Source organism: Lynx rufus, unplaced genomic scaffold (genome assembly GCF_022079265.1).
Source record: "Lynx rufus isolate CCGP_SWC_20201006 ecotype Redwood Valley unplaced genomic scaffold, mLynRuf1.p SCAF_5, whole genome shotgun sequence".
NCBI classification, from domain to species: domain Eukaryota; kingdom Metazoa; phylum Chordata; class Mammalia; order Carnivora; family Felidae; genus Lynx; species Lynx rufus.
The window spans coordinates 147,725,153-147,750,034 of record NW_025814867.1 but is presented as its reverse complement, the minus strand read 5'-3'; the positions used below and the strand labels follow the sequence as shown (position 1 = coordinate 147,750,034).

General features: G+C 45.9%; 1 protein-coding gene across 1 annotated transcript; it reads left to right on the top strand.

The window, feature by feature from the left end:
- Window positions 1–1,749: 1,749 nt before the first annotated feature.
- Window positions 1,750–11,605, top strand: ATP5PO (ATP synthase peripheral stalk subunit OSCP). Its single transcript, XM_047099930.1, has 7 exons — window positions 1,750–1,815; window positions 2,975–3,025; window positions 3,961–4,071; window positions 6,735–6,864; window positions 8,496–8,608; window positions 11,045–11,131; window positions 11,424–11,605. Exons 1-7 carry the CDS (start codon window positions 1,780–1,782, stop codon window positions 11,535–11,537), a joined length of 642 nt encoding a protein of 213 aa, XP_046955886.1. The 5' UTR covers window positions 1,750–1,779; the 3' UTR covers window positions 11,538–11,605.
- The last annotated feature ends 13,277 nt before the right edge of the window (window positions 11,606–24,882 follow it).

Below are 24,882 nucleotides of genomic sequence, written 5' to 3'. Positions count from 1 at the left end.
ACTTTGTCATGTAACATACCATATCTTCAGGGCATAAAAGAGCTGCCTGCACATAATAGGTACTCAATAAAATTTACGTTCATTGCATAATGAATATACTTTCCATTAAGCTAATTTGAAAACAGCCTCTGAAAATAGTTTGCATAGTGAAGTGAAACATGGGTTTTTAGGCTCTGCCAGTGAAAGTGTAAATAGGATAAAACTTTTGAAAAGCAGCCTGGCCTCAAGCACCAAGAACTTTTAAAGGGCTCATACCCTCTCACCAAGTTGTGCCAGTTCTGGAAATCTCTTTGGATGTTATTCTAAGTATGAAAAGAAAAAAAAAAAAGGTTTGCATTTAAGATGCTCAGGAGATGCAGTATTGTTTAAAATGAAAAAAAAAACCACACCTGGAAATCATCTGAATTATGTTCAAAAATCATTGAATAAGATACAGAATCCACTTGATGGGTTATTCTGCAGCCATTAATATGCTCATGAAAATTATATAACTTTGAAATATTCTTATATCGTAAGCATGTAACCACAGACCATATCTAATTTAGTATCCTTTTTTTCTCTTGTATTAAGGAAGAAGGCAATAAACTAAATAATATATGAGGTGTCAATCCGTATATATAATAAAACAATACAAAATAAAGAACTAACATTATTGAGTGCCACTCTGTCAGGCAGTTGTTTTAAATACTTTACATACGTATAATTTCTTTCTTTTTCCTGGTAATCTATAAGGCAGGCACTATTATAATATCCATTATAATACTGAAAAAATGCTGGGAGATAACACACCCAAGTATTGACAACAGCTGCCTCTGAGTGATTGAAAAGACGGCAATTACATTCCTTGCACTTCTCTGCATTTTTACAAGTTTTTGTAATGATGAGAAAACCGCCCTCTAAAAGGATATATTAACAAATTAATCTGCGTTCCTATAATAAATCTGAACATGAAAAAAAATTTTTTTTCAGTTGACCACAGGACCCCTTTGTTGCAACCGGGGAACTCTGATCCATGCTCTGTCGGGCCAATTCTCTTCTGTGCAGAAGAGAAAAACAAAGTAAGCTCCATTTAGGCTGAAATGGGTTGAAATTCGGGTTTGTTTATGAATGCAGAGAACCTGGCCAACGCCAGTGTTGGGTTTTCGGTTTCGATGTCACACTTGCTCAAACCCCAGATAATCTCAGATAATCACTCCGCTCTACCCAGGAATCAAGAATTTAGGCACTAGAATCTCACATGCTCTCACAAACCGAAGGCAGTGCTGCGCTCAGGTGAGATGAGGGGAAGGGGGTGTGGAGGTAGAGAGGCAGCCATGGCCCAGACACTGGGCAGGTTGAATCCTCAGCGGGAGCTGTAAGGCTCCTTTGTTTTTGTACAGAGCAAGGAACTGCACTCGATACACCCTTTGTTGTGGTAGAAAGAAGGGGTAAACGATGCTAATGATGCTAGTAATGAATGTGAAATAGAACATATGCCACCTATTTATCTAAAAGGAAATTTAAAACCTAGGGAAAAGAAACCCACCCTACTGTAAGGACCATTCAGTAATTCAAGCGTTTTATTTTTAAGGTGCTGTCCGAGGCCACTAGCTCTAGAAGTCCAGCCCTTAACAACCACTTCTAAAGACCACAACTCCCAGACTGACCGCGACCTCGGCGCATGCGGCCTGGTGACCTACGCCTACATTTCCCAGCGGCCCGAGCGGCTACGCTGACGCACGCGTGCGCCCTTGCGTCTCTCTCGCCGCCTCGGCTTTGACCTACAGCCACCCGGAGAAGATGGCTTCCTCTGCAGTGTCCGGGCTCTCCCGGCAGGTGAGAGAAGGGAGCTCCTGAAAACTAGCGAGAGGATCCCTTCTAAAGTGACACGTAGCAGAGCCCTAAGAGCCACAGAGCGAGACCACAGCTGGGGAAGCGTGGCCGCCATTCAGCGTTGTAGGGCCCTGCGAGTGGGAGCGACGCAGAGCGCTCGGGCGGCCCTACCTCCCTGGACGTCCGCGGGGCTGGCGGTGCAGGGGGACGCGTGCCTGACCTTGGCGTCTCCGAGCACAGCCTCGGGAGCAGCTAGTTTGAGGCGCACGGGAAAGGGGCGGGGGAAGGCTCCCCTGGACTCCGAGGAAAGGATACAGCCCACCCCCAAGTCATTGAACCTTGTCGTTGTGGTCAAACCTGCCAGGGGTCTCTAGTAATGCTAAGGAGTATTTATAAAACACATTTCACATTTTTATAAAGAAAATGAGACCGAAAAGTTTAAATGACTCGTCCTTGGCTGCTCAGCCAGGAAGGGGTAGGTAGAGCTGAGATTCGAACCCACACGGTCATACAGAAGATGGAGTTGGAAAGAAAATTCGTGGTCTTTATACCACATAGCAACACTATGCTTTACACATCATGACACCTTACAGCTTAGGTAAGTTTTTCATAAGTGGAAAGGTCTTTTAATCCCTACAACCACTTGTGTTATAGAACAGTTCAGAACTGAAATTATTTGAAGGTGAGCTGTGCCCTTGCAGATGCTTTTTAAGCAACGAGTTCCAACTCTGTTCCTTGATAGACTAGATGCCATTTCTCAGAACTAGGGTCAGTTCTCACATCAGACTGCTGCAGTACTAAGGGGATTAATCTTTCTTTTCCGATAGCATTTGGATTCTAAGAAGGTACATCTCTTGCAGATCATGACTGGAATCCTCTCACTTTTTATTAAACTCCTTCCTCACGGGTGGTAACAAATGCCAAAAATTTGGGGTTTCTTGGAACATGTGTTTCATCAGAACTTGTGTTTTCTCTCTCATACTGGTGTGCTAGCCTCAGCCTGTTCCTAGCAAACGAGGAAGTTGGTGGGAAAGCAGTTTCCCAGGCGGCTATGGATGATGCTTAGTGGTGAAATTTACTCCTTGGGAATAAAGAGCAGCTCGTGTAATCTCCGTGATGATACTAAGAAACTAATCACTTAAAATGTCTTATTGTTTTAAAGGTGCGATGCTTTAGTACATCTGTGGTCAGGCCATTTGCCAAGCTCGTGAGGGTATGTCAACTTTTGTTACCAATCGTAAAGTAAATGAAAGTGCGCGGTTAGGGCATGGACTTTTGTATAAGTACTACCTAAACCTTTCTGCGTGATTGGTAGGTCCCAAAATGTGATGTGTGCGTGGGGATAGGGAATGGAATAAGTTGAATGCCTGGTGTGCAACAGGCCCATGCTTAACCTTTGTGGGAATTTCTTAAAATCCCATAACAATGATGGGAAATAGCTGGTCTTTTGTTTGCAAAAGAGGAAACAGACTGGGAAAACTCGAGTCTGGTCTCAGGGCTGGACTGGAACTAAATCTTTCTTCAAACCTGAGCTCTTGCACTACAACCATACAGAACTGCTAAGCATATGTAGTCATATATTGATGGCAGCGCGTAGGAAAAAGCCTACAGTTTTTTGTGAAAAATAATTCAAGCATCAGGCATTCAGTAAGCTGCTAAAGAGCTCCATTAAACTGAACATTGATGGGGAGACGCTATAGGGGAAATTTATAGTGTCACCATTAAATGTTTTCTTGGCTCTAACATGTGCAAAACTGTCTTCTATCAGTGTTTAAAATCTCCACTATGTGGAACTGATTAGTTACTGAGTTCAAAGGAAGCATAAGCTCATTTCAGAATCCATGTAATAATTGATTTATAGTTACCGCTGGAAGGGACTCTAGGTACCATATTTCCCAAGCACCACATTTTAAGATGAAAAATCGGAAGCTCAAAAATTGGAAGATTAAGTGACCTAGCCGAGGAAACATCCCTGATTTGTTTGAGAATTGCCATTCAGGATAGCTTTCTGATTCCATATTTGGTATTTAAACTTGTGTGCTCTAAACGGTGTATTTTAATATACGTATTTAATCCTGCTATTGGCAGAATGATACCTGAAGTGATTTTCCTTTTCTCTTCCTCCCCCACCCCATCCTTTTTTTAAAGCCACCTGTTCAGGTATATGGTATCGAAGGTCGCTATGCCACTGCTCTTTATTCTGCTGCATCTAAACAGAATAAGCTGGAACAAGTAGAAAAGGAATTGTTGAGAGTAGCGGTAAGTAGCTCTTCTGTTTATTACTTACTAAGTTTCCATCACAGGTTTTTTCCTTATTTGGCCATGTTTCTCTAGTGAGGTATATCCTAAGTGAAAATGAACTACAAAAAGAAAAAAGAAAGAAAACCTGTTTTCTGTAATCATGTTGATAGGAATAGTACTGGGTATTGTTATTCTGAACCTATTGTATAATAGGTACAGGCAGATACGAACAAGGATATTATTAATATTAGGAACCAAGATTTGAGGCTAAGAAGAAATAGAGGTCACCTTTGAAAATCTATGCTTGTATTTCAGGCAGTTCTAAAATAGTCTTTAGAATGTATTATGACTTGCTTTGCTGGGAATTTTCTTTATGGAGCCTTTCCTCATTTTCAATTTTTTATTTTATCCCCAAGATGTGGGAGGGAAATAACCAAGCAGAGCACTCTGGGCAACAAAATCAGCAAAGGTGTATTGAGCTCCAGTACAGAACTGACAGATGGGGAAGCTACAAGGGACAGTTTATTTTTACACTTTGTTTTTTTAACCTGGAAAGAAGAGTGAATTAATTGAATTAACAGAAGTGTACCAGTGTAACTTGGGAAAATCTGTTGTAACTTTAACCGAATTTTCTAGTTAACATGTTTCTGTCCACTTTGTTGCTTCCCCTTCTCTTGCTTTATAGCTGCCACCTCCGACAATAAGCTCTGCATTAAAGGAGGAGAGGGAGGGGCGCCTGGGTGGCTCAGTCAGTTAAGCCTCCGACTTCAGCTCAGGTCATAATCTCACGTTTCTGAGCTCGAAGGCACAGAGCCCGCCTCACATCCTCTCCCTCTCTCTCTGCCCCTCCTCCACTTGTTCTCTCCCTCTCTCTCAAATCAAATAAATAAACTTAAAAAAAAGGGGGGGGAGAGGGAGACACAGTCTAGCGTATACTCTCTCTAGAGAAAGTTTTGCACTTTTTTAGTTTTATGTTTTAAGAATTTCTTCTATTTTTAATCTTATTTCTGAAGTTTTTTTTTTATCATACTGTTCAGAAGAAAAAACCCTGATGAGGCTAGTCATATAGGATAATATTTATTCTGTTCATTTTTCATCTCAAGCTTTTTTTTTTTTTTTGGAATTTTTGTCCTAGCAGACAGTAATGTTCGTTCCATATTCCTTTCTCTGTCCAGTTAGCTCTACAGATGATGCTTACTGTCTGAGTTGGTGTGACCAACCCACAGAGTCAACAGCCTTACTGTTGGAGACACTTGGGAGAGGGGTACCAAGAGCAGACAGGATCACACACAGGCATTTTTGGAGGTGATAATTATTGCCTGCTACTTGTCATTTATGGCCATTTTGTTTATTTTTTTTTAATTTTTATTTTTTTAATGTTTATTTTTGAGAGAGAGAAAGGGACAGAACACAAGTGGGGGAAGGGCAGAGAGAGAGAGAATCTGAAGCAGGTTCCAGGCTCCGAGCTGTCAGCACAGAGCCTGACACAGGGCTTGAACCCACAAACCATGAGATCATGACCTGAGCCAAAGTCAGATGCTTAACCAACTGAGCCACCCAGGCGCCCCATATATGCCCATTTAAAACCGAACAGTGGTATTCACAATGGAGTGACCTAGATTGTGGGTGTTAAGAATGGGGTTTGACTATAACCTGGAAATCAGTTAAGATGTGGAGACGTAGAAAGGAGGCACTTACCTTAAGACTCTTTGTAAATGAAAATTAGCAATTTTTTGGCACTGAGAGGAAAGTGATGCTACACAGGTGCCACTAACTGCCCATCGGATGATACAACAGAGAAAGATGGGAAACACGAAAAACCGGATTACCCAAATGCCAGCTTTTAATTTGCGTAAGTCCTCGATTTTTATGGAAAATTGTTTCTATGGAGCCAGTCGAGTCGAAGTTTTAGCATTAGGTGGTGTATTACAGGTAGCCTGGATTAGAGCAGATTCTGGCCGAGAGCCTGGGAGAAGGTGCTAGCAGTGAGTGAAAGGCTGACAGGTATTTAACTGAAAGATGCCCAAACGGAAACAGCCATTGTTTTGTTAGAACCCTGGCCTGATACTAAGGGGAGCAAGGTGCCGGAAGCTACCCTGGGTCGCTGAGGACAGACATTTATGAATTAACAAAATGGAGACGTGTGGTCCCTCTCCTGGTAGCTGCACTCCCACTGTTCGTCCACTCTGCCTCCCAGGCTGATTGAGGCTGCTCTGGAAACACCAGAGTTCTCTCACGGGGCTCTGTAAGAGGCAGGACAGAATCAGGATCACTCTGACACAGAGAGGCCCCCCTCCAGGGGAATAACAGGGAGACTTCCTTTGCTGTTAGAGCACCTTTTCAGCTGAGTATTACCCATAGTAAATACATTAACATATGCAGTTCGTTGAATCTCGGCTGCTTAGTTTTTCTGTAATCTCTCTTGAAAAGCAAAAATAAATTTAAGAAACTTCATAAAGTATCTTTAAATTTTTCCAAGAAGTACCATTATATCTTGTGTAAAACCAAGGTATGGTGTATTCTCAAAGGCAGAGAAAATTATTTGATTGTAAACTTTTCTTCATACGTGCTTTGAGAGTGCTAATTTAATGAAATACATGACTCATAACAAAATATGTTGTGGCAGCGAGGATCGTTCATGCACTAAAGCGTTGAAGAAATTATTTTTTTGGTACTTTCAGCAACTCTTGAAGGAACCCAAAATGGCTGCTTCCATTATGAATCCCTATGTGAAGCGTTCCGTGAAAGTGAAAAGCCTAAACGACATGACAGCAAAAGAGAGGTTCTCTCCCCTCACATGCAACCTGATCAGTAAGTATTAGATCTTTTCTACTGAAAATCTTGCCGCTGGAAGTGTGATCCGTGGACCAGGAACGTCAGCATCACCTACCTGCCTTTTGGCCGTGATCTAAGGACTTAGCCAACCTAATAAATCAACCTACTGCATTTAACTAGCTCCCCAAGTGAATTGTTTGTGAGGTAAAGTTTGAAGAGCACTGTCTAAAGGATATGACCGTGTAACAAAGTAATTGCAGCCACTACTTTTCAAACCGTGGAGAAGACAGATAGGATTCATAGCAAGGAAACGGTGTGTAACCAGTGGCTGTATCTCTGTCCTCAAAGACATTTGCATTGTTTGGTACATTAGGCTTGCTTTTCAAGTCCCATGGCCAACCCAGAATACATGTTCCAAAGAACATGTATTCATGGCATCATCTTTGAATATAGATGATATGTTAATTTGGGGATTTGTAGCCAAACATTGGAATCTAACCTGAAATATGAAAATCAGGTTGCAGGCCATGGTCAGGAAATCGGTTGGAGATCTGTAAGGCCTCCCCACACACCTGGCTATTTTAAATGCTTGTCGGTGGTGGGTTTTTTTAAACACTGAATATACTTTTTAAATACCAAGCACCATCTTCTTCATTCACATTCTTAAAGGACATTGAATATAGCATTCTAAGGCCACAAATCTAAGTTTGCTTTTGAGGTGAATATAATACCTCGTGAATAACCTAGGGGTTTTTGTTTTGTTTTGTTTTGTTACAATAGTATACTAACATACAAATATAATTTGTTGTCAGTTTGGCTTACATACAACACCCAGTGCTCATCCCAACAAGTGCCCTCCTCAATGCCCATCACCCACTTTCCCCTCTCCCCCACCCCCCATCAACCTTCAGTTTGTTCTCGGTATTTAAGAGTCTCTTATGGTTTGCCTCCCTCCCTCTCTATTTGTAACTGTTTTTATTTTCCCCTTCTCTTCCCCCATGGTCTTCTGTTAAGTTTCTCAAGATCAGCATATGAGTGAAAACATACCTTTCTCTGACTGACTTATCTCACTCAGCATAATACCCTCCAGTTCCATCCATGTTGCTGCAAATGGCAGGATTTTATGCCTTCTTGTTGCCAAGTAGTATTTCATTGTATATATATATATACCGTATCTTCTTTATCCATTCATCAGTTGATGGACATTTAGGCTCTTTCCCTAATTGGCTATTGTTGAAAGTGCTGCTATCAACATTGGGGTACGAGTGCCCCTAGGCATCAGCACTCCTGTATCCCTTCGGTAAATTCCTAGCAGTGCTGTTGCTGGGTCATAGGGTAGATCTATTTTTAATTTTTTTGAGGAACCTCCACACTGTTTTCCAGAGTGGCTGCACCAGTTTGCATTCCCACTAACAGTGCAAGAGGGTTCCCTTTTCCCCACATCCTCTCCAGCATCTATAGTCTCCTGATTTGTTCATTTTAGCCACTCTGACTGGCATGAGGTGGTATCTCAGTGTGGCTTTGACTTGTATTTCCCTGATGATGAGTGATATTGAGCATCGTTTCATGTGTCTGTTGTCCATCTGGATGTCTTCTTTGGAAAAGTGTCTAATGAATAACCTGTTTTGAGTGATTTTGATGTTACTGAGACACCTTCACTTTCCCAGATTTGCTTGCTGAAAATGGTCGCTTGAACAACACCCCTGGAGTCGTTTCTGCCTTTTCGACCATGATGAGTGTCCACCGTGGAGAAGTTCCTTGCACAGTGACCACTGCATCCGTAAGTGACAGCTTGTTGCTGCTGTATTTGCTTTGACATCCGTGCATGACGTTTTGCATAATGAAAAGAAAAAAAACAGGCTAAAATCCAGAAATCGGGAAAGGTGATTGGTCACTTAGGAGGTTTGCTTCACTTCTTACACGAGCTGCCATGAACCTGCGCTTTGGAGGGGCCGGTGTGTGTCCCGTTAGTGCCTCCCTACCCGCTGACTATTCGGAAGGACGAGACTGGACTCAAATGTGTTAGGAAGTAGTGGTTTATGTTCCCTCACAAGTTGGAGTTATTTCACAAGTCCCTTGGTAAGTAGTCTCCTGAAACTGGACTGTCTAACCTTTGGTGGCAGCGAATGGGAAGGGTGGGAAGGGCAGGCCCTTGTGGAGTTGGTGACGTGGCTGTAATAATAGACCTATATGCCGAGTACTTCGTAATGTATTATTTAATGGCAGCGTTGTATGTGAGGTAGAATTATCCTTATTTTACAGATGAGTGAACCCAGGGAAATTAAGTCATTTGCCCAAAGTGACAAAATAGGGAATCAGGGTTTGAACATGGCCCTCTCTCTCACAAGAGCATGTACCTTAAGCTGCGCCACCTCCCCAGAATTCCTTTTGTTGATGTCCTAAGTACGTATTTTCTCCCTACTGTAGTTCAGACCGCATAGGAAATCAGCCTTGAGGGGCTTACTTCTCAGTAGAGGACGGCGGATTTGCTTGGAATACGCAGCACCTGACCTCATCTAGGTTAATATTTCTGGTATTTCAAAGATACTCTCACTCTCCAAAAGAGCACGGCTTCAGAGAGACATTTTACCCCAGATCATGTATTTGCACGTTTGTAGTTCATAGTCGGTGCCATGAAAGTGCACAACTGACTGCGAATCCTTACAGCTCAGGCATCTGCCCGGGCCCACTGGGCCTGCCCCAGTTCTCGGTGACAGCAGGGCCCAGATGAGGCTTCACCAGGCAGGTCATACCATCCCCGTGGCTGAGCACTGGTATAAATTATGTCATTCAGTGAGTACAAGGACATGATTTTTTAATTTATTTTTTACTTTTAATTAAAAACCATTTTTTTTTAATGTTTATTTTTGAGAGAGAGACCGAGCGTGAGCAGGGGAGGGGCAGAGAGAGAGGAAGACACAGAATCCGAAGCAGCCTCCAGGCTCTGAGCTGTGAGCACAGAGCCCGATGCGGGACTCGAACCCACAAACCACGAGATCATGACCTGAGCCGAGGTCAAACGTTTAACTGACTGAGCCACCCAGGTGCCCCAAGGACATTATTTTTTTAAAGGGTGCATATTTTTGTAAAAGTTTTTTAGAACCAACTGTTGCTAGTGCAGCAGTGTTTGATGTTGAAACTCCCGGGTAAATAAGTTTCCACTGTTCAAAAACAAAAATTATTCCTTGATTAGTGACTAAGGGCACAGTCTGTAGAAATAGACTGATTTCAAATATTGCAGCAACTGGGACCTTAACCACCCTGAACCTGTTCTCTCCTACGGGAAATGGGAATAAGAGCCGCTGGCCGCCCAGAGTTGTCCCGGTTAAAGGGGGTGGTGGGTGTGAAATGCCAGCACAGACCGGTGCCTGGCACCCGCTAAGCCTCTGAGTGGGAGGTGTGCACGTACTTCGGAGCTCTGTAACCTTGGAGGCCTGGCGAATGATGTCTTGATTAAACACCAGCAGACTTTCACACCAGCTCCCCCAAGAGGCGTTGTTAGATCTTTGCGAAGATGGAAAGCCTTATCTGCTAGCCTGTGGACCCTTAGGTGTGGGGGTAGAGAGAGAGGATTTGTGACAAGAGGCCGCTCCTTCAGCCTTTCTCACTCTCCCCTCACCAGGAGTAGGAGTTGAGGCAGAGAGAACACAGGCTGACGTAAGTGCTGGCTCTGTCAGAGTCAAGTGCAGAGCCGTGCGGCCAGGCGTTCCCCGTGAGGCTCGGAGTGCAGCGTGCTTCTAGAAGCTCCTGGGAACCAGAGGTCTTAGAGATGCTAGAACCGGGTCAGATTGCAGCTCTCCATCCAAGGACATAGTGGCCTCCTGCCATACCCACAGGGCTGCACAGGAGAGGCCTGTGTCATCAGGCAGCATTAACTTCAGTATTGGGGGGGGGGGTCCTCCTCAGTCGTGTCTAAGTCGTACCACTGATACCAGGGAGCAGAGACGGGGAGGGAGTGGCATTTATGGGCATCAGTGACCCGCCCAGTGAGCTCGCCGAGGTGTTCTTGTGGGACGGGACATTGGCATGTTCCCGGCACACCAGCGGTGTGAGTAACTTGCGGTGCAGCTCCTGGAACGGCCCAGAGACCACACAGGAATTCACAAGGCCTGTCGTGCTGATGTGTGCCAGGGGTATTTTCTTCCTGAGCTTTTACGTGGAAAGTTCTGTTCTGCTTTATCTACTTAATTAAAGGATGGTTTTGTCCTTTTTTTAGCCTTTAGATGAACCCACTCTTGCTGAATTAAAAACAGTCCTGAAGAGCTTCCTAAGTAAAGGCCAAGTATTGAAATTGGAGGTTAAGGTAGGTTTTTAATTATGTATGGTGTGTTTCCTCAGGTTCTTTGACACTGTTGAGTGGCTGTAGAAACTGAAAAATTAAATCTCACCAAATACTAAATTGTTTCTAATAGAAATTTTATGTTCTCAATTTAAATGATTATGGATTCCATTCACAATCTGACTTCTTTTTTCTAGACATAATAACATCTTAGATTTGTACAGCATGTAGACTTTTCAAAGCACTTTTTCATCTTTCCATTCGATCAATGAAATATCAATGCTTTTCCACACTTCCAACCTATTTTCTTTCCTAGATTGATCCGTCCATCATGGGTGGAATGATTGTCCGTATTGGAGAGAAATATGCTGATATGTCTGCGAAAACCAAGATTCAGAAGCTGAGCAGGGCCATGCGGGAGATTTTCTGAAAGTGTTGATTTTCTGTCCATGAAAATCCCTAAACTTGTAGCAACAATAAAATGCTTCCTGAACAGAACATATACTGTTTACTATCTTTTTTGAAGTGGAAATACAGAGAACCTTATTTTCTTTCTTTCAGAATCCGCCCAGCTAAAAAGTTAAAAGCCCTGTTGGTTGGAGATTTTAGTTTGCGTAGATTACTCTTAGGAATTTATGGAAGCTTGTGTCATTAGGAAGAACTGTTAACATTTATTGAGGCCTTTATTGCAGGCACCATTAAGTCCTTAATGTGTCTTACCTCACGACCTTGGCCTCTGGGCTCAGAGCCCGGGGAGGGGCTGACCCTGCGGGCGGAGTTGATGCCAGCAACCAGGCCAGTTACCGCCCCGGAGTTTTAGTTGTCGGTGCCCATGTCCAGTCACAGATCCTGAAAGCGGGCCTCGCAGCCCCCAGGACCTGTGCTGGTCAAGACATTGGCGGCTGCCCCTCGCCGTCCTGCTTCGTGCTTCTTAACAGCTTCCGCGGCACGTGGACCCACGCCTGTTGCTGTGCCCCGAGGTCCAGCGTCAGCCAGGTGAGTGCGTGTGTTTAAGGTACTGCAGACAGGGCCAGCTTGTGCCATCTGACCATTCTGACAAGTTCTTAAGTCCTGTGCATCTTGTTTTAAACCCAAAGTGACCCGTCTTAACAGCCCTGCCCTTCATCTTCTAGTAAATATAAAGGCAGTGACGCTCTATATAAAGGCTCTCAGATAGATTCTGGCTAAAAAGCAGTCTTCATTCTGGAATCTACTAGAAGAATGCCATTAATCTAACAAGGATTCGTTCCCTCCCTCCCACTGCGGGCAGAGGTCTGGATCAGAGCTGCGCACTCAGCAGAGGGCAGCAGGGTAGCTGTCCCGACCCCTGTGAATGTCCTCACAACCGAGGACTGGCCAGGAGCTTCGGCCCGGATAGGAAGTGGGGACGTTCTCCCCGCCGCAGGCAGCTGTGCCGGCGGTGGCCGCACCGCTCGCTGAAGGCACCGCTCTGGCCGGACTGCCCGTTGGTCCTGCTGATTCTCCCAAGACCTTTCCGGCCAACCAGCAGACGGGCAGCGGAGTCCCGTTCCCACAGGCTGGGCCCAGACAAAAGGCAGTTCTGCTCTGATAATCAGCTGATCTGAAAGGGTGGCCTGAAGGCATTTCTCCGAGACTCCCGCTCTGTGTGTGGCCACTGCACTTCGGGTTGTGAAGTACATCCCGACAGACTGGAACCTTGGGAGTACCCGGCACAGGCCAGGCACACACATACGCCCACACCACCAGAAAGTTCCGTAAGTAAGGGGACGTGACGCCATCTACAGGGAAGTTCGTGATGTCGACTCCGGCTGCTCTGCACCCTGGGACGGTAGACTGGCGGCTAGGAATGTGCCCTGGAGCCCCCCAGGGGGTGTGGGTGCGAGCTGCTCTGCTGCTTCCCACGGGTGGGGCGCCCCGGCTCCTCCACGCCTGGCTTTCGTCCCCTGTAGACGGAAGCGATCATGCTCACTTCCAGAGGGGCCGCAACAGGGAAGCAAGAGCACGAGCCAGTGCGGGGAGCGGAGGCGGAAGGGTGGCAGTAAACATTGATTACTGGCTCCGTGGCCTGCCACTTTCCTGGGTCGTGTGACCCCAAGGATTGCTGAAACGCAGCACCCACCTGACACATTATGGTCACGTGGCAAAGTCCCTCCGGTACTGCCTGCAGAAATCTGTCCTCAGGGTTTGTCCAGCACTCCCGGTCCCTGATAGGCCATTAGGATGACTCCTGCTCCTTTGGTCCTCCAGGAAGGCCTCCCCTAGTAAAATACGCTGATCCTGACATACCCCCCTCCCAAATAGGATGCTGCTTTTGAGGCCACTTCGTGTGTCTTGACGCTTTACAACAACTCTGTGATACAGGTGGAGCAGAGATACCGCCTGAGGAGAGAGATTGAGGGGCCCTAGCGTTTGCTCAGTGTCACGTGCTCGGCCGGCTGTTGGATCACGTCCCTGAGCCCTGTCTGCCTTCATCCTAGCTAGCCTCGTGCCTACAGCCAGCCCGACACCGCACCAGATGGCATCCCACACGCGTGAATCACCGTAAAACCACAAGCTTCTAAGACACCGGACGACTGATGGACAAAATATCTTTGGGAGAGGGGTACCCGGGGGGTTCGCTCAGTTAAGCGTCCAACTCTTGATTTGGGCTCAGGTCGTGATCTCATGGTTCATAAGATCAAGCTCCATGTCAGGCTGTGTGCTGACAGCACGGAGCCTGCTTGGGACTCTGTCCCTCTCCCACTCACGCTCTTTCTCTCTCTCAAACTAAGTAAACACACTTAAAAAAAAGTCAAGTTGTGGATAAATATATAGCTGATTTAAAAGAAAGCAATTAACAAAAGTGAAAAGTTTTCTATAAATTATGTAATTGAACATTGCCTTGTACAAGGGAAGTGCTTGGTGTGTATTAGCTATTAATGTAAGAACATCTAACACACACACACACACACGCACACAGAGCAAGAAAATACAGGAATAATGAGCATCAAAATGTTAACATTTATTTTTGTGTGGAAGAATATCTCCACTAATTGATTTTATTTCCTTTGTATTTTTCTGAGCTTGCTGAATTTTCTGCATTAACAAATATTACTTCTATAATTAGGAAAAAACAATAAATATTCTAGAATAAAATATTTCCTACTAAATTTGGTTCAAGAGGTACCTACTCAACATGCTTTATATCAGCAATTCCTTCCACTCTCTGAGCTGTGCAACAGGACCGTATCGATCACAGAGACAATGAGTTGTAGTTTGGAAAAGCACTATTTTCTTGGTTTATAATGATTTTAATTTTTGAAACTTCAAATAACCAAGAAAAGCACAGGGTTTTTATGTTTACCAAAAATGGGACCTACTGATTTAAAAATAGGGCAAAGACATGCTATTTTATTGTGAAAATGTTTTTTAAGGTCCTATAACAATTCAACTGGAGTTCAAGCCAACCCAAGAACTTTAATGTCTATTTAGTTTTGGGGGAGGGGGAGGGGCAGAGAGAGGAAGACACAGAATCCAAAGCAGGCTCCAGGCTCTGAGCTGTGTGCACGGAGTCTGATACAGGACTTGAACTCACAAACCACAAAATCATGACCTGAGCTGAAGTGAGATGCTTAACCGGGTCACCCAGGCCCCACGACCTCAGAACTTTAACACTGGTTCACATTCAGAGAAATCAGTGATGAAATAGGAATTTTGCCTTAAAACCAGATCAGAAGAAAATGCCATAAATCATCCCCCAAAATTCAGGTAACAGTAAAATTCAGTGTTGGGTCTGCCAAGGGCGCCCAGGGTTACGACTCAGGGTTGTGAACACGCAGCGTTGTCTGCGTCGGAAACTTCGCGGAAAGCCAGAGCAATCCTCGGAATGTCCTGGTAAGACAAGCTGAGCTGTGTGCTCACCCCTCAGCACCCCTGGCATTTCTGCTGCCACCGCTCAGAACTGCTCAAGTTCTCGGAAGGAGTCGGTACCGGGAGATGCATTTCTACCTGGAACCACCATTTGTGTGCAGAAAGCGTGGGAAGGGTGGTGGGTTTGGTCCGCTTAGTTGTCCTTCCCCAACTCCAGCCTTCCCCGTGGGAGAAGGAAGCACACAGGAAGGGGAGCCATTGGCCGGGCTCTCTGTTTCCTGCCTGCTCAGAAGGGAGGTGGGGCAGAAAGAACCCGAAACAATCCACCGGAACAGGGTTGGCTTTCTCGTTTTATTCATGAACCATGTGAATTGAAACCGTACAGGTCAAAATGAACAAAGAGCTGTTTTGAAGAGATTGTTCTTTTTAGGGTCAAGATACACAGGAATAGCCATCTGTACTGGTGTCGCTACTGGGTTAAGAAAAACAAAATCAGTTACCATAATCTGAATCAGTAAAATGTAACGTTTCATACATAATAAGGTGCCAAAAGGAACACTCGACCAGGAGAACTAACCTCAGCTTCTTTTAAACAAACAAAAAAAGCAACCTAATGTCTTGGCCCTGCTTCATCAAACCTTGGACGAATACATAATTCTACAATTTATAATAGAGTCTAATAATGTTTAGAGCTCCATTGACATTACATATCAGACAATATAGTCTCCCTTTTGTGGAAAATTAACCAGTACCATTATTTGGCAACAGAAGTATATTACAGTCAACAGGACATCCATGGCGGGGGTGAGGGGTGGCTGAGTCTCACCCCCGGGGAAGGGTTGTGAGGGAAGCAACATGCCACCAACAGTGGGACCCATTTGTCACGAGGGACACGTGTCAGACTGATACATTCTTTTCCAAACAGGTAAAGGCTAGCTGGAGTGGCCTGCAGGCACCGCTGGGTAGGACCCCCAGGCTCTGGCTTTTCCTGTCCCCAAAGTTTTCTGAACAACTACGGCCCGAGGAGCAGTTGACTGGCTCATTCCCACTCAGCCCCGTTGCTACCCCAGCCAAGAGGGCACGGCGCTAAGAAAGGTCAACACCTATGCTGGGCGGATGGACCAGAGCTGGTCCAGCTCTGACGAGCTGGCCTGAGATGCCCAGCCCCCTGCCCCCAGGTTGAGCTTGAACAAGGAGATCTCTGAACGGCCCCATCTTTGGGAAGAAAGTCAGTTACATCCACCAGGACAGCTCCTCAAGGTGATTTGCGGATTCCTCGTATGCCTCAACAGATTCCAGGAAGCTCCCAGAAATCACAGCTTCCCACCCTGGAAGTCCAGGAATCACTTGGACTCCAATGTTCACCGATCCCAGGCTTATCAAAAAGGAACTTCCACTGCTGGTTAGCGGCAAGAAGCACGTAGCTAACCGTTGAAAGAAATGTTGAAAACCCGGCGCTCACACTCCCCACGAGTCCCTGCAAGCCATCGGCCCTACACTCTCCACGGCAGTGACCCCCCATGCAGTGCCCTGTCTTACCAGGAACTATTTGCTTTGTGGCATCACTTCCAGTCTGTTGGGGGAAGCTGGCCCCCCAGCTTGTCACCTCCTGAAATGACTTCCAACTGTATCTCTCAGGGGTTTAGACATCGAGTTTCACGGGCTTTTGTGTTGTATCTTCTCGGTGGCCTGCAGGGACGTTTCTGGTGGCAAGTCTGTGCCCTAGAAGCATCTTGGGCTACTGCCTCTTTTCTGGGAAGGGGAAGATGAGGAAGACCTCTTGCCCCTGGGATCTCCATTAGGGACACCGGCATCTCAGGAGACTGCTCTGCCCTGCCTGTTTTGTGTGCCCAGAAACTCCAAATTTCACTCTTCAACCCACCCAGCTATGCAACAGGCAAAGGTGGCGAAGACACCCGGGGAAATTTCATTGAAAAGGCAAACATCAAAGGGATGTGCCCAATCTATCCAGGAAGAGAACTGCAAAGGGTGACCTGGAAGTCAGGGTGGGGGTCAGGGGAGGGAGGGGGGTAGGGAGTCCTTCCCATGTTCTGAACTCTCTAGAAGGATGTTTGGTTCAGGCCTGAATTCCTGATCAATCTGCCAGAACTCATGGAAGCCTCTGTGGCACATGGATCTGATGGGAAACAGGCTCTCAGTACTCTCCTCCTTCCTGACACAACCACCTTCCAGAATGTTACCTGGTCAAGTCAGTTTTTAATGAAACAGAAGGTCCCACCCGAGGTCATGGCTACAGGATATGTTTCATTTCTTCATACCACCCATTTCATTTAAACTAATCATATTCTCTGCCCCCAAAATGACTTCTTTGAATTTCTAACATATGCAACTCAGATTTTCTTTTTAATATAAGAAATTTAGTTGGGCTGAACCCAAGTAATCTGATTAAGTATTTTCTACTCCTGGAATAGGTTTTTAATTTTTTTTTTCTATACTTTTATGCACTTAAATTAGATTCCTAAAATACTCTCATTATACATACAGAAAAATAATCTCTCAATGACGAATCACATTTTACAATAACAAGTTAAATATTTTGACTACAGAATCTATGTTAGTTTATGCAACATTTACCAGCATAGCCTCTTACATACCATATATACAGTTAGTCATGGACATTCCCATAAACACACAGCAGAGATTTCATGACAAACCTTTCAAAGAGCATAACTTTTTCACTTTATGGATTGGAATTCTGCATTTTTCTTAGCTGGAAACTGTATCAAACGCAGAAAACCAGATGCCAAGAGCTGATTATCATACACAGGACATTTTTTGTTGTAGATTTCTCATCTATATACATGTATTTACACATATGTTGACCACCTATAGACGTGAGGGTACAAAGCTAATGTAGCTAAGGCAATACAACATGAATTATATGATTGCCAACTTCTCAATCTACGCAGGGCTACGGAAGGTAGAAGGAAGGGGGCCAGGAGGGTATAGACTTCAGCTAGCTGGGTTTCAGCAGACAACATCTAAAGCTGGCTTCACAGTTCAAAGACACTTGGGCTATTGGCAATGCATGTTTTCGATGCATGTGTAAAAATAAATATCATTACCAAAGATCTTGCCAGAATATCTACTTTCTGACACAGTGACTATTTAGCAGATGACATCTTAAGGATGTTGATTGGTAAAATGCGCATCAAAACGTTCATTTATGAAAATTAACGCGGACACAATGTTAATTACTCTGGGATTAACTTTCAGTAGTTTGGAAGGTTGCATTACGTGGAGCAACAAAGCTATAATTCGCTACTTCATTCAAAGTGACGCAGTCACACCCACACAAGATGAATGCGCAACGTCTGTGCAACTTTCCGTCAATATTTTTACTTAGCAAGCTTCGGGATTCCGGGCAGAATCGGGAAACAGAAAGGACTATTGCTCTGTGTGTGTAGGAATGAGACTGATTTGCCAAGAGGGAGCAGAACTGCAAATGTTGTGGAGCGTCCAGCCCAGCGCAAGAAAAGGAACAAGAAGTTGCTTTGTGAACAAGAAGTTGCCTGGCAGAGCCGTGGACCTCTAAAACTTGAGGCTACTCACACACGGGGCTCTTTGCTCTCTCCTGAGCTCACCCTCCTCCATAGCCATCCGTGGGATCCTACAGGGAGAGCTGAGCTGGGTAGGCCCCACGTCCCAGAGGCAGGTGCCCCCAGACGCCTGGAGACTCCTCAGCTCTCTCTCCAGGGAGTGGCCGTGGACCAAGCCGCGTGCAGACCCCGGGGAAGGGGCACGCGCACCTCCCCCAGCCTCCTTGCTTCTCCTGTTCCTCTGTATGGTCCTCTGAAGGCAGAGGCTCAAAAGGCCTCCCTGTCCTACCGGGAAAGGGCAGAATAGCCCCCCGCGGCTGACTAAAGATCAAAGGGAACGGTCTTATTTCAAATTAGTGGGTTAAAGTCTCGAGGGCCTGGGCGCCTGGGGCACGCCCTGGACGGAGAGCTAAGAGAAGAGCAGATGACTCCCTCTCTGGCCGTGGGGCACATCTGTCACCGAGGGGTTTGGGTCTTGTACCCTCTGATTAGTCTGGACCGTTTGTGCTGCTATGAAATAAGAGCAGACGCTTTGAAAAGTATTTTCAGCTCAGCTCTCCCCGCCTCCACCTGCCAGGGAGACTTTACGAAGTGAGAAGACAGAAGGTGAAGCCCCACCTGCCTCAAGAACCAAGCGGCAACACAGCGTGTCCGGGGCCAGCTTCTCGAGCGCGTGACCCGCACAGTCACACGGGACCACGTGCTTGGTTCAATCCTCTGCCGCCACCACCTCAACCTTCTGAGTAATTTTCAACAAGGGGCCCCGATCTTCATTCTGTAGCGGCTCCTGAGCGCGACCACGGTGGGGACAGGCCAGCCCGCTCCTCTGTTCAATCCACTTGGCTTCGTTTCCCTGGGCGCACACGCAAACACACACACACACACACCACACACGCATCACGTGCACACCGCACGCAGGCACGGCGCACGTATCACACACGCCACACACACTGTGAGGCTCACACGCATCCTCTCACACACATACACCACACGCCTTCACACACTATATACACTCATACTCGCACACACACACGCTACACATTTACACACTCCAGACCCCACACACAGCCGCCCCACGCTCTCTCACAACACCATACATGCAACCGCGGGGGCCGCAGGAGGTGGAACCAGCGCCCCCGGAGCCGCCCGCGGACCGCAGGTTTCCAACGGGAGATCGCCCCCTGGCGGCCACGGCGGGTAGGAAGGCAGCCGCTGATTCCTCGACCACACCGCAAACCCCTCTCTCTGGTTCCTGAATCCCCCTCTGCGCTAGGCCCCCGCTCTTTTCAGACGGAGACGCGGGAGGAAATAAGAGATTTGAGTATAAGAGGAGAAACGCAGAGGAACAGAGTTTTAGAAACCCAGCCGCGCAGGAATGTTATTCTTTTAAATGACAAAAGCACAAAACCGGTGTTGCAGAAGAAAGGTCTCTATTCCTACCACTGCACAAAAAGAAACCCTGGTGACTGCTTAATTCTCAGGAAATATCAGAGAAACGCTCAATGGTTTTCAAGACTGACCAAATGAGCCCACTTCTGAACGCAGTTTTACCTGGTGGGCTTTGAATACTAAAATAGTCGCACTATTCAGATGATATTAACAATACAGGCGGCTATAGAAAGTAGAACAGAATCCACTTAAAAACAATTCACACAGGGGCGCTTGGATGGCTCAGTTGGTTTAAGCATCCGACTCTTGATTTCAGCTCAGGTCGTGATCTCACGGTTGGTGGGTTCAAGCCCCCCTCCCCCCCCCCCCACATCTGGCTCTGTGCTGACAGCACAGAGCCTGCTTGGGATTCTCTGTCTCCCTCTCTCTCTGCTCCTCTCCCACGCCCTGTCTCTGTCTCTGTCTCTCTCTCAAAAATAAACATTAAAAAAAAAATTCACACAAACCCTGACATACAGTAGGGGCAAATTTACCCTGAAATACCACAACCACATACAGTGTCCAAAAACTTACTCTATTACGTATGTGTTATCTGGTTCTCCGAGGCCAGAGCAATGCGGGTTTCTCTTAATGGAGGAACTGATCTGCCTGTCACTGATATAATTATTTAGAGGTGGAGATGAGCTTTTACAAGCATTGGGTGGTATTTAAATAACTCAAAGTCAGATCTACAATTAGGCCATGAAAGCCACAGAGACAGGCCTTTCCTCTGTATCTCCCAGTCCCTAAGACAGTGGCCTAGTGCAGGGTGGGGACTCCCAGAATGAACAACACACTATTAGCCTTCCTGACTGAGTTACTAAGAGATCACAGCCCAGAGATAAGACTCCAACGTGTTGGCATCTCGGTTTTCATGCTCCCAAGACAGAGAGAGCTGTTAGATGTTTCTACCCTTCACGTGGAGTAAGATTTCCATGCTTATCAGGAATAGATTCTGGCTCCTACGGATATCAGGTGATGTACCTCAGTTGAGCGTGATGACCTACAAACACATCCTGGATCTGATACAGCGTGGGGTGAGGAAATGGGAGTTCTAGAACTTTCCTTCCCTTTAGCTCAAATAAACGGCTGTTTTCCAAGCACGATAGACATGCCAACTTGATTTGCACCATACTAAGCGGCCCCCACAGAACACAGCTCAGGGCACTGCCAGGAGAGTCTTGGCTGCTGACCTGGGCTATTCCCAGCAGAAAGGGGAAGGCCTGCAGGCATTTCGACACCTCAGGGCACAAACAGAAGGAGGTGTTACTTTCGCCTCATAGGGCAGCTCAGACCACAGCATCGGAGGCTTCACCTTGTCACCGGTTTCTGGTGCTACCCATTATGCTTTTCACCTGGTAGGAACTCGGCCTCCTATACCAGAAAGCAAAGGAGAAACAGCCAGGACCAACTGTTTCCCTCAACCTCACCTTCTGGCACCAGAGGCTCTATATGTGTAGAGCAAGTCCATCTGGAGTAAGCAGACCCTTTGCTAACCTCACGTTCACCTCGAGTCTGAAAAGACCCCACCACCTCTGAAGTCTGCCAGTGTCCGTTTCAAAGTGCTCGTGACTGCTGTAAAGCTCATCTCCAACCTCAAAGGAGAAGGCAGTCAGAATAAAAGGAAAGGAAAGAGGAGGAAAGGAAAGGAGAGGAAAGGAGAGGAGAGGAGAGGAAAGGAAAGGAAAGGGAAGGAAAAAGGGAAGGGAAGGGAAGGGAAGGGAAGGGAAGGGAAGGAAAAAGGGAAGGAAAAGGGGAAGGGAAGGAAAGGAAAGGGAAGGAAAAAGGGAAGGGAAAGAAAGGGAAGGGAAGGGAAGGGAAGGGAAGGGAAGGGAAGGAAAGGAAAGGAAAGGAAAGGAAAGGAAAGGAAAAGATAGGAAAGGGAAGGGAAGGAAAGGGAAGGGAGCACGTGAAATACAATTAAAACCCACTAGCTGTTTCCAACGGAAAGTTTTAACATTGTTACACACAAATACAAATTTTCTTCTGACAAATCAAAAAGTCCAACCAACCAGAAAAGGCTATTTGGAGTAGAGATGGAGAAGTCTTTTTCTCCTCATACAAAGTATTGGCAAACTCTAAATTATACTCCTAAATCTCCACCTTTCTAATAAAACCAGAAGCACTCATCCATTTCCCCTCGTTCTCCAACCCCACCGGATTCGAGAATGCTCCCACTCTGCATGGTCAGGGGCTTATGATTGCACCAGCCAGCTCCTGAAGGGACAGCTCACCTGCCTGGTCTTGGACAGCAGACCTCCAATCATCCTTCCCTGGTGGCTCTAGCATCTAACCCCCTGACTTCATTCCCACCCCGGAAGTCACAGGGGTGGGGGGGGTGGGTACCAGGTCACCAAGATGCAAGTGATCAATTTACCCACTTTCTGATGGGATTTTCTTTTTTCAGTTAAATTCAGTACTATTCAACCACATGAAATCGGTTACCTTCACATACGTAGGTCATGCTCAAGCTCTTCAAAAAAGCAAAGAAGAAAAAAAGTCCCCTTTAACATTAATGTTCTTTGGAGCGCCGTTCTCTTTCCTGCCGTCAGAGGACAGAGACATGTCATCCAAGCAGTCAAACAAGGAAATCTGGCTCCATTTTCTCAAGCATCCCTGGTGACCCTAGCCTAGGAGAGTCCCCCTTTCGGGTCAGGCAAGCCCAGGATGTGAATGAACACCCTCCAGGCTCTCCTGGTGACAGCAGACCTGTTTCCAGGAGATGATCCTGTCAGCCTGCCTGCCAGGGAAGACAGTACCAGCCAGAGAAACCCTGCCCAGAGGGATTAGGATACGGATTGTCCATTCAGGAGAGCTAGTCTACATAAAACCCCAGTCCAAGGGCTCCCGTTCTCAGCACACAGCCTGAGAGCAGAAAAGCCCCTTGCTGGGCTAGAGGAAGTCAGTGTGGCTCAGAGTAGATGGGAAACTTACAAGGGCATGTGGAGGGCTGGGATCAGAATGCCAGGCTATAGTGGCCTACAGAAACCCTGCATTTAGAAGCAAAGCGCTAGGAAACGGATTGCTTATTGGAAAGAGACATTTCTTCTCTATGAAATTTAGCCCAGGCAGCCAAAAAGCCAGAAAACGGCAGCAAAAACAGGCTCAGAGCTGGTCACCAGTGATTACTCTTGTCATGAAACATCATAGGACCTCCAAGCCAAAGAGAATTTTCCAACCGGGCTGGCAACCAGGGCCCAATGACATTGTAAAGTCATTGTAAAGAGAGGTCAAAGAGACACCATGCACCGTCCACGTTTCTCTATCTCCTCCCCCACCCCAACATGACTCCTGAGTCATAGCTGGATCTCAGGGCCAGACTACGTCATCCACAAGTAGGATCGGTCACAGTATGAATTACACCAGTGAGTGCAAGGACGCCAATCCAGAATTGCTGTCCTGGAGGAGGCAGCTCAGGGATGCTCAACGTAGTCACTTGGGAGAAAGACTCACATACTGCTCTTTCGTGCCACATTAACTCCGATGATGGGACGCTGCGAGTGGGTGATGCCGTGAGTGGGTGACCGGCAGGCCTAAAAGGGCTACTAAGATTCTTGTCATTGTTCACACTACATCCTACCTGGATAAACAGTGATGACCAGCCCTGAAGCACAAAGAAAGCCAATGAAGAAAAGGGAGAACAGAAGGAAAGGGATTGGCATGGTGACCCAATACTACCCCGCTGACACATTGCATACGTTTTTTTTCTACCATAGAACACGTCCTTCACGAATACACTGAACAAACTGTATTGGGTATAGAAATAGGAAAGCATAAGTTGTATGTCTATTTATAGATTTAATTCCACACGGTTTCTTAACAACGTCAAAAAAATATAAACCTAAGGTATTTTCACTATATCTTCTTGTGGGAAGTGGTAAACAAATGCATGCCTGAAGTTCACCTTGGTCTGTAACAGTGTTCAGTTGAAAGTTTCTAACTAAAGGGTGTGTCTGTTTTAAAAAATACTCATGTCTGTTTGTTCGCGATACAAAATTCTACACTATCTTCAATAAATAAATAATAAAGTGTTTCTTAAAAGTATGAAATGTAAACTTTGTCGCCCTTTCTAACACACACATTTTAAAAATTGCTTGAAATATGACAGAGCTCTTATGGGAAATTATGACACTATGCATTCAGTTCCCAGCAAAGTGGAGACTCGGCCACTATGTTAATGCTACCACTTACAAAGCACTTCTACAACCCTAGTTAAATTAAGACCTACAATCGAAGAGAACGCTGTCTAACACAGGAAAGCTGGACTCCAGTACCAAGAGAACATGCAAAGAACATGTCATGACCACAACAAACTGGGATTAGGAGAACATTAACATGCGAACAAAATACGGCCCACACTTTTCATTAGCAAATCGAGTTATTATCTAGTTAACCAGCCTATCTCCTGGCTATTAAGGGGGGAAAAAAAAATCAAAGAACTCAAACCAAACAGCTTGGCACATGGTCATACGTTCCTGACTCTGGCAACAAGCACATGGGTTTCCATTACTGAGAGGTTGGTTGCGTATGGAAGAATATGGGAATGAGTCTTGGGTCTTCCTCCCCAGATTTGTGAGGCGTGTATGCTCCTAGGGCCTTCCCCCCAGCATGTAATGGAGTTCCTTTACATCTTTCCATCCCACTTCCGGATCGTGACTTTTCTTTTTCACGTCTTGGGGACGTTTCTTTCTTGGGAACACACCAAAGACAGCTGCTAGAATTTCCCATGACAATCAGGATCCGGCACATTCAAGCAAAAGCAGGCTCAGAGCTGGTCACCAGCGATTACTCTTGTCATGAAACATCACAGGACCTCCAAACCAAGGAGAATTTTCCAACCGGGCTGGCAACCAGGGCCCAATGACATTGTAAAGTAGCCTTTCAGGTGACCTGTGGTGATCTAATCCAACAAAGTATAACTTTGTAGATAACAAGCTTCCTTAACCATCTTCCAAG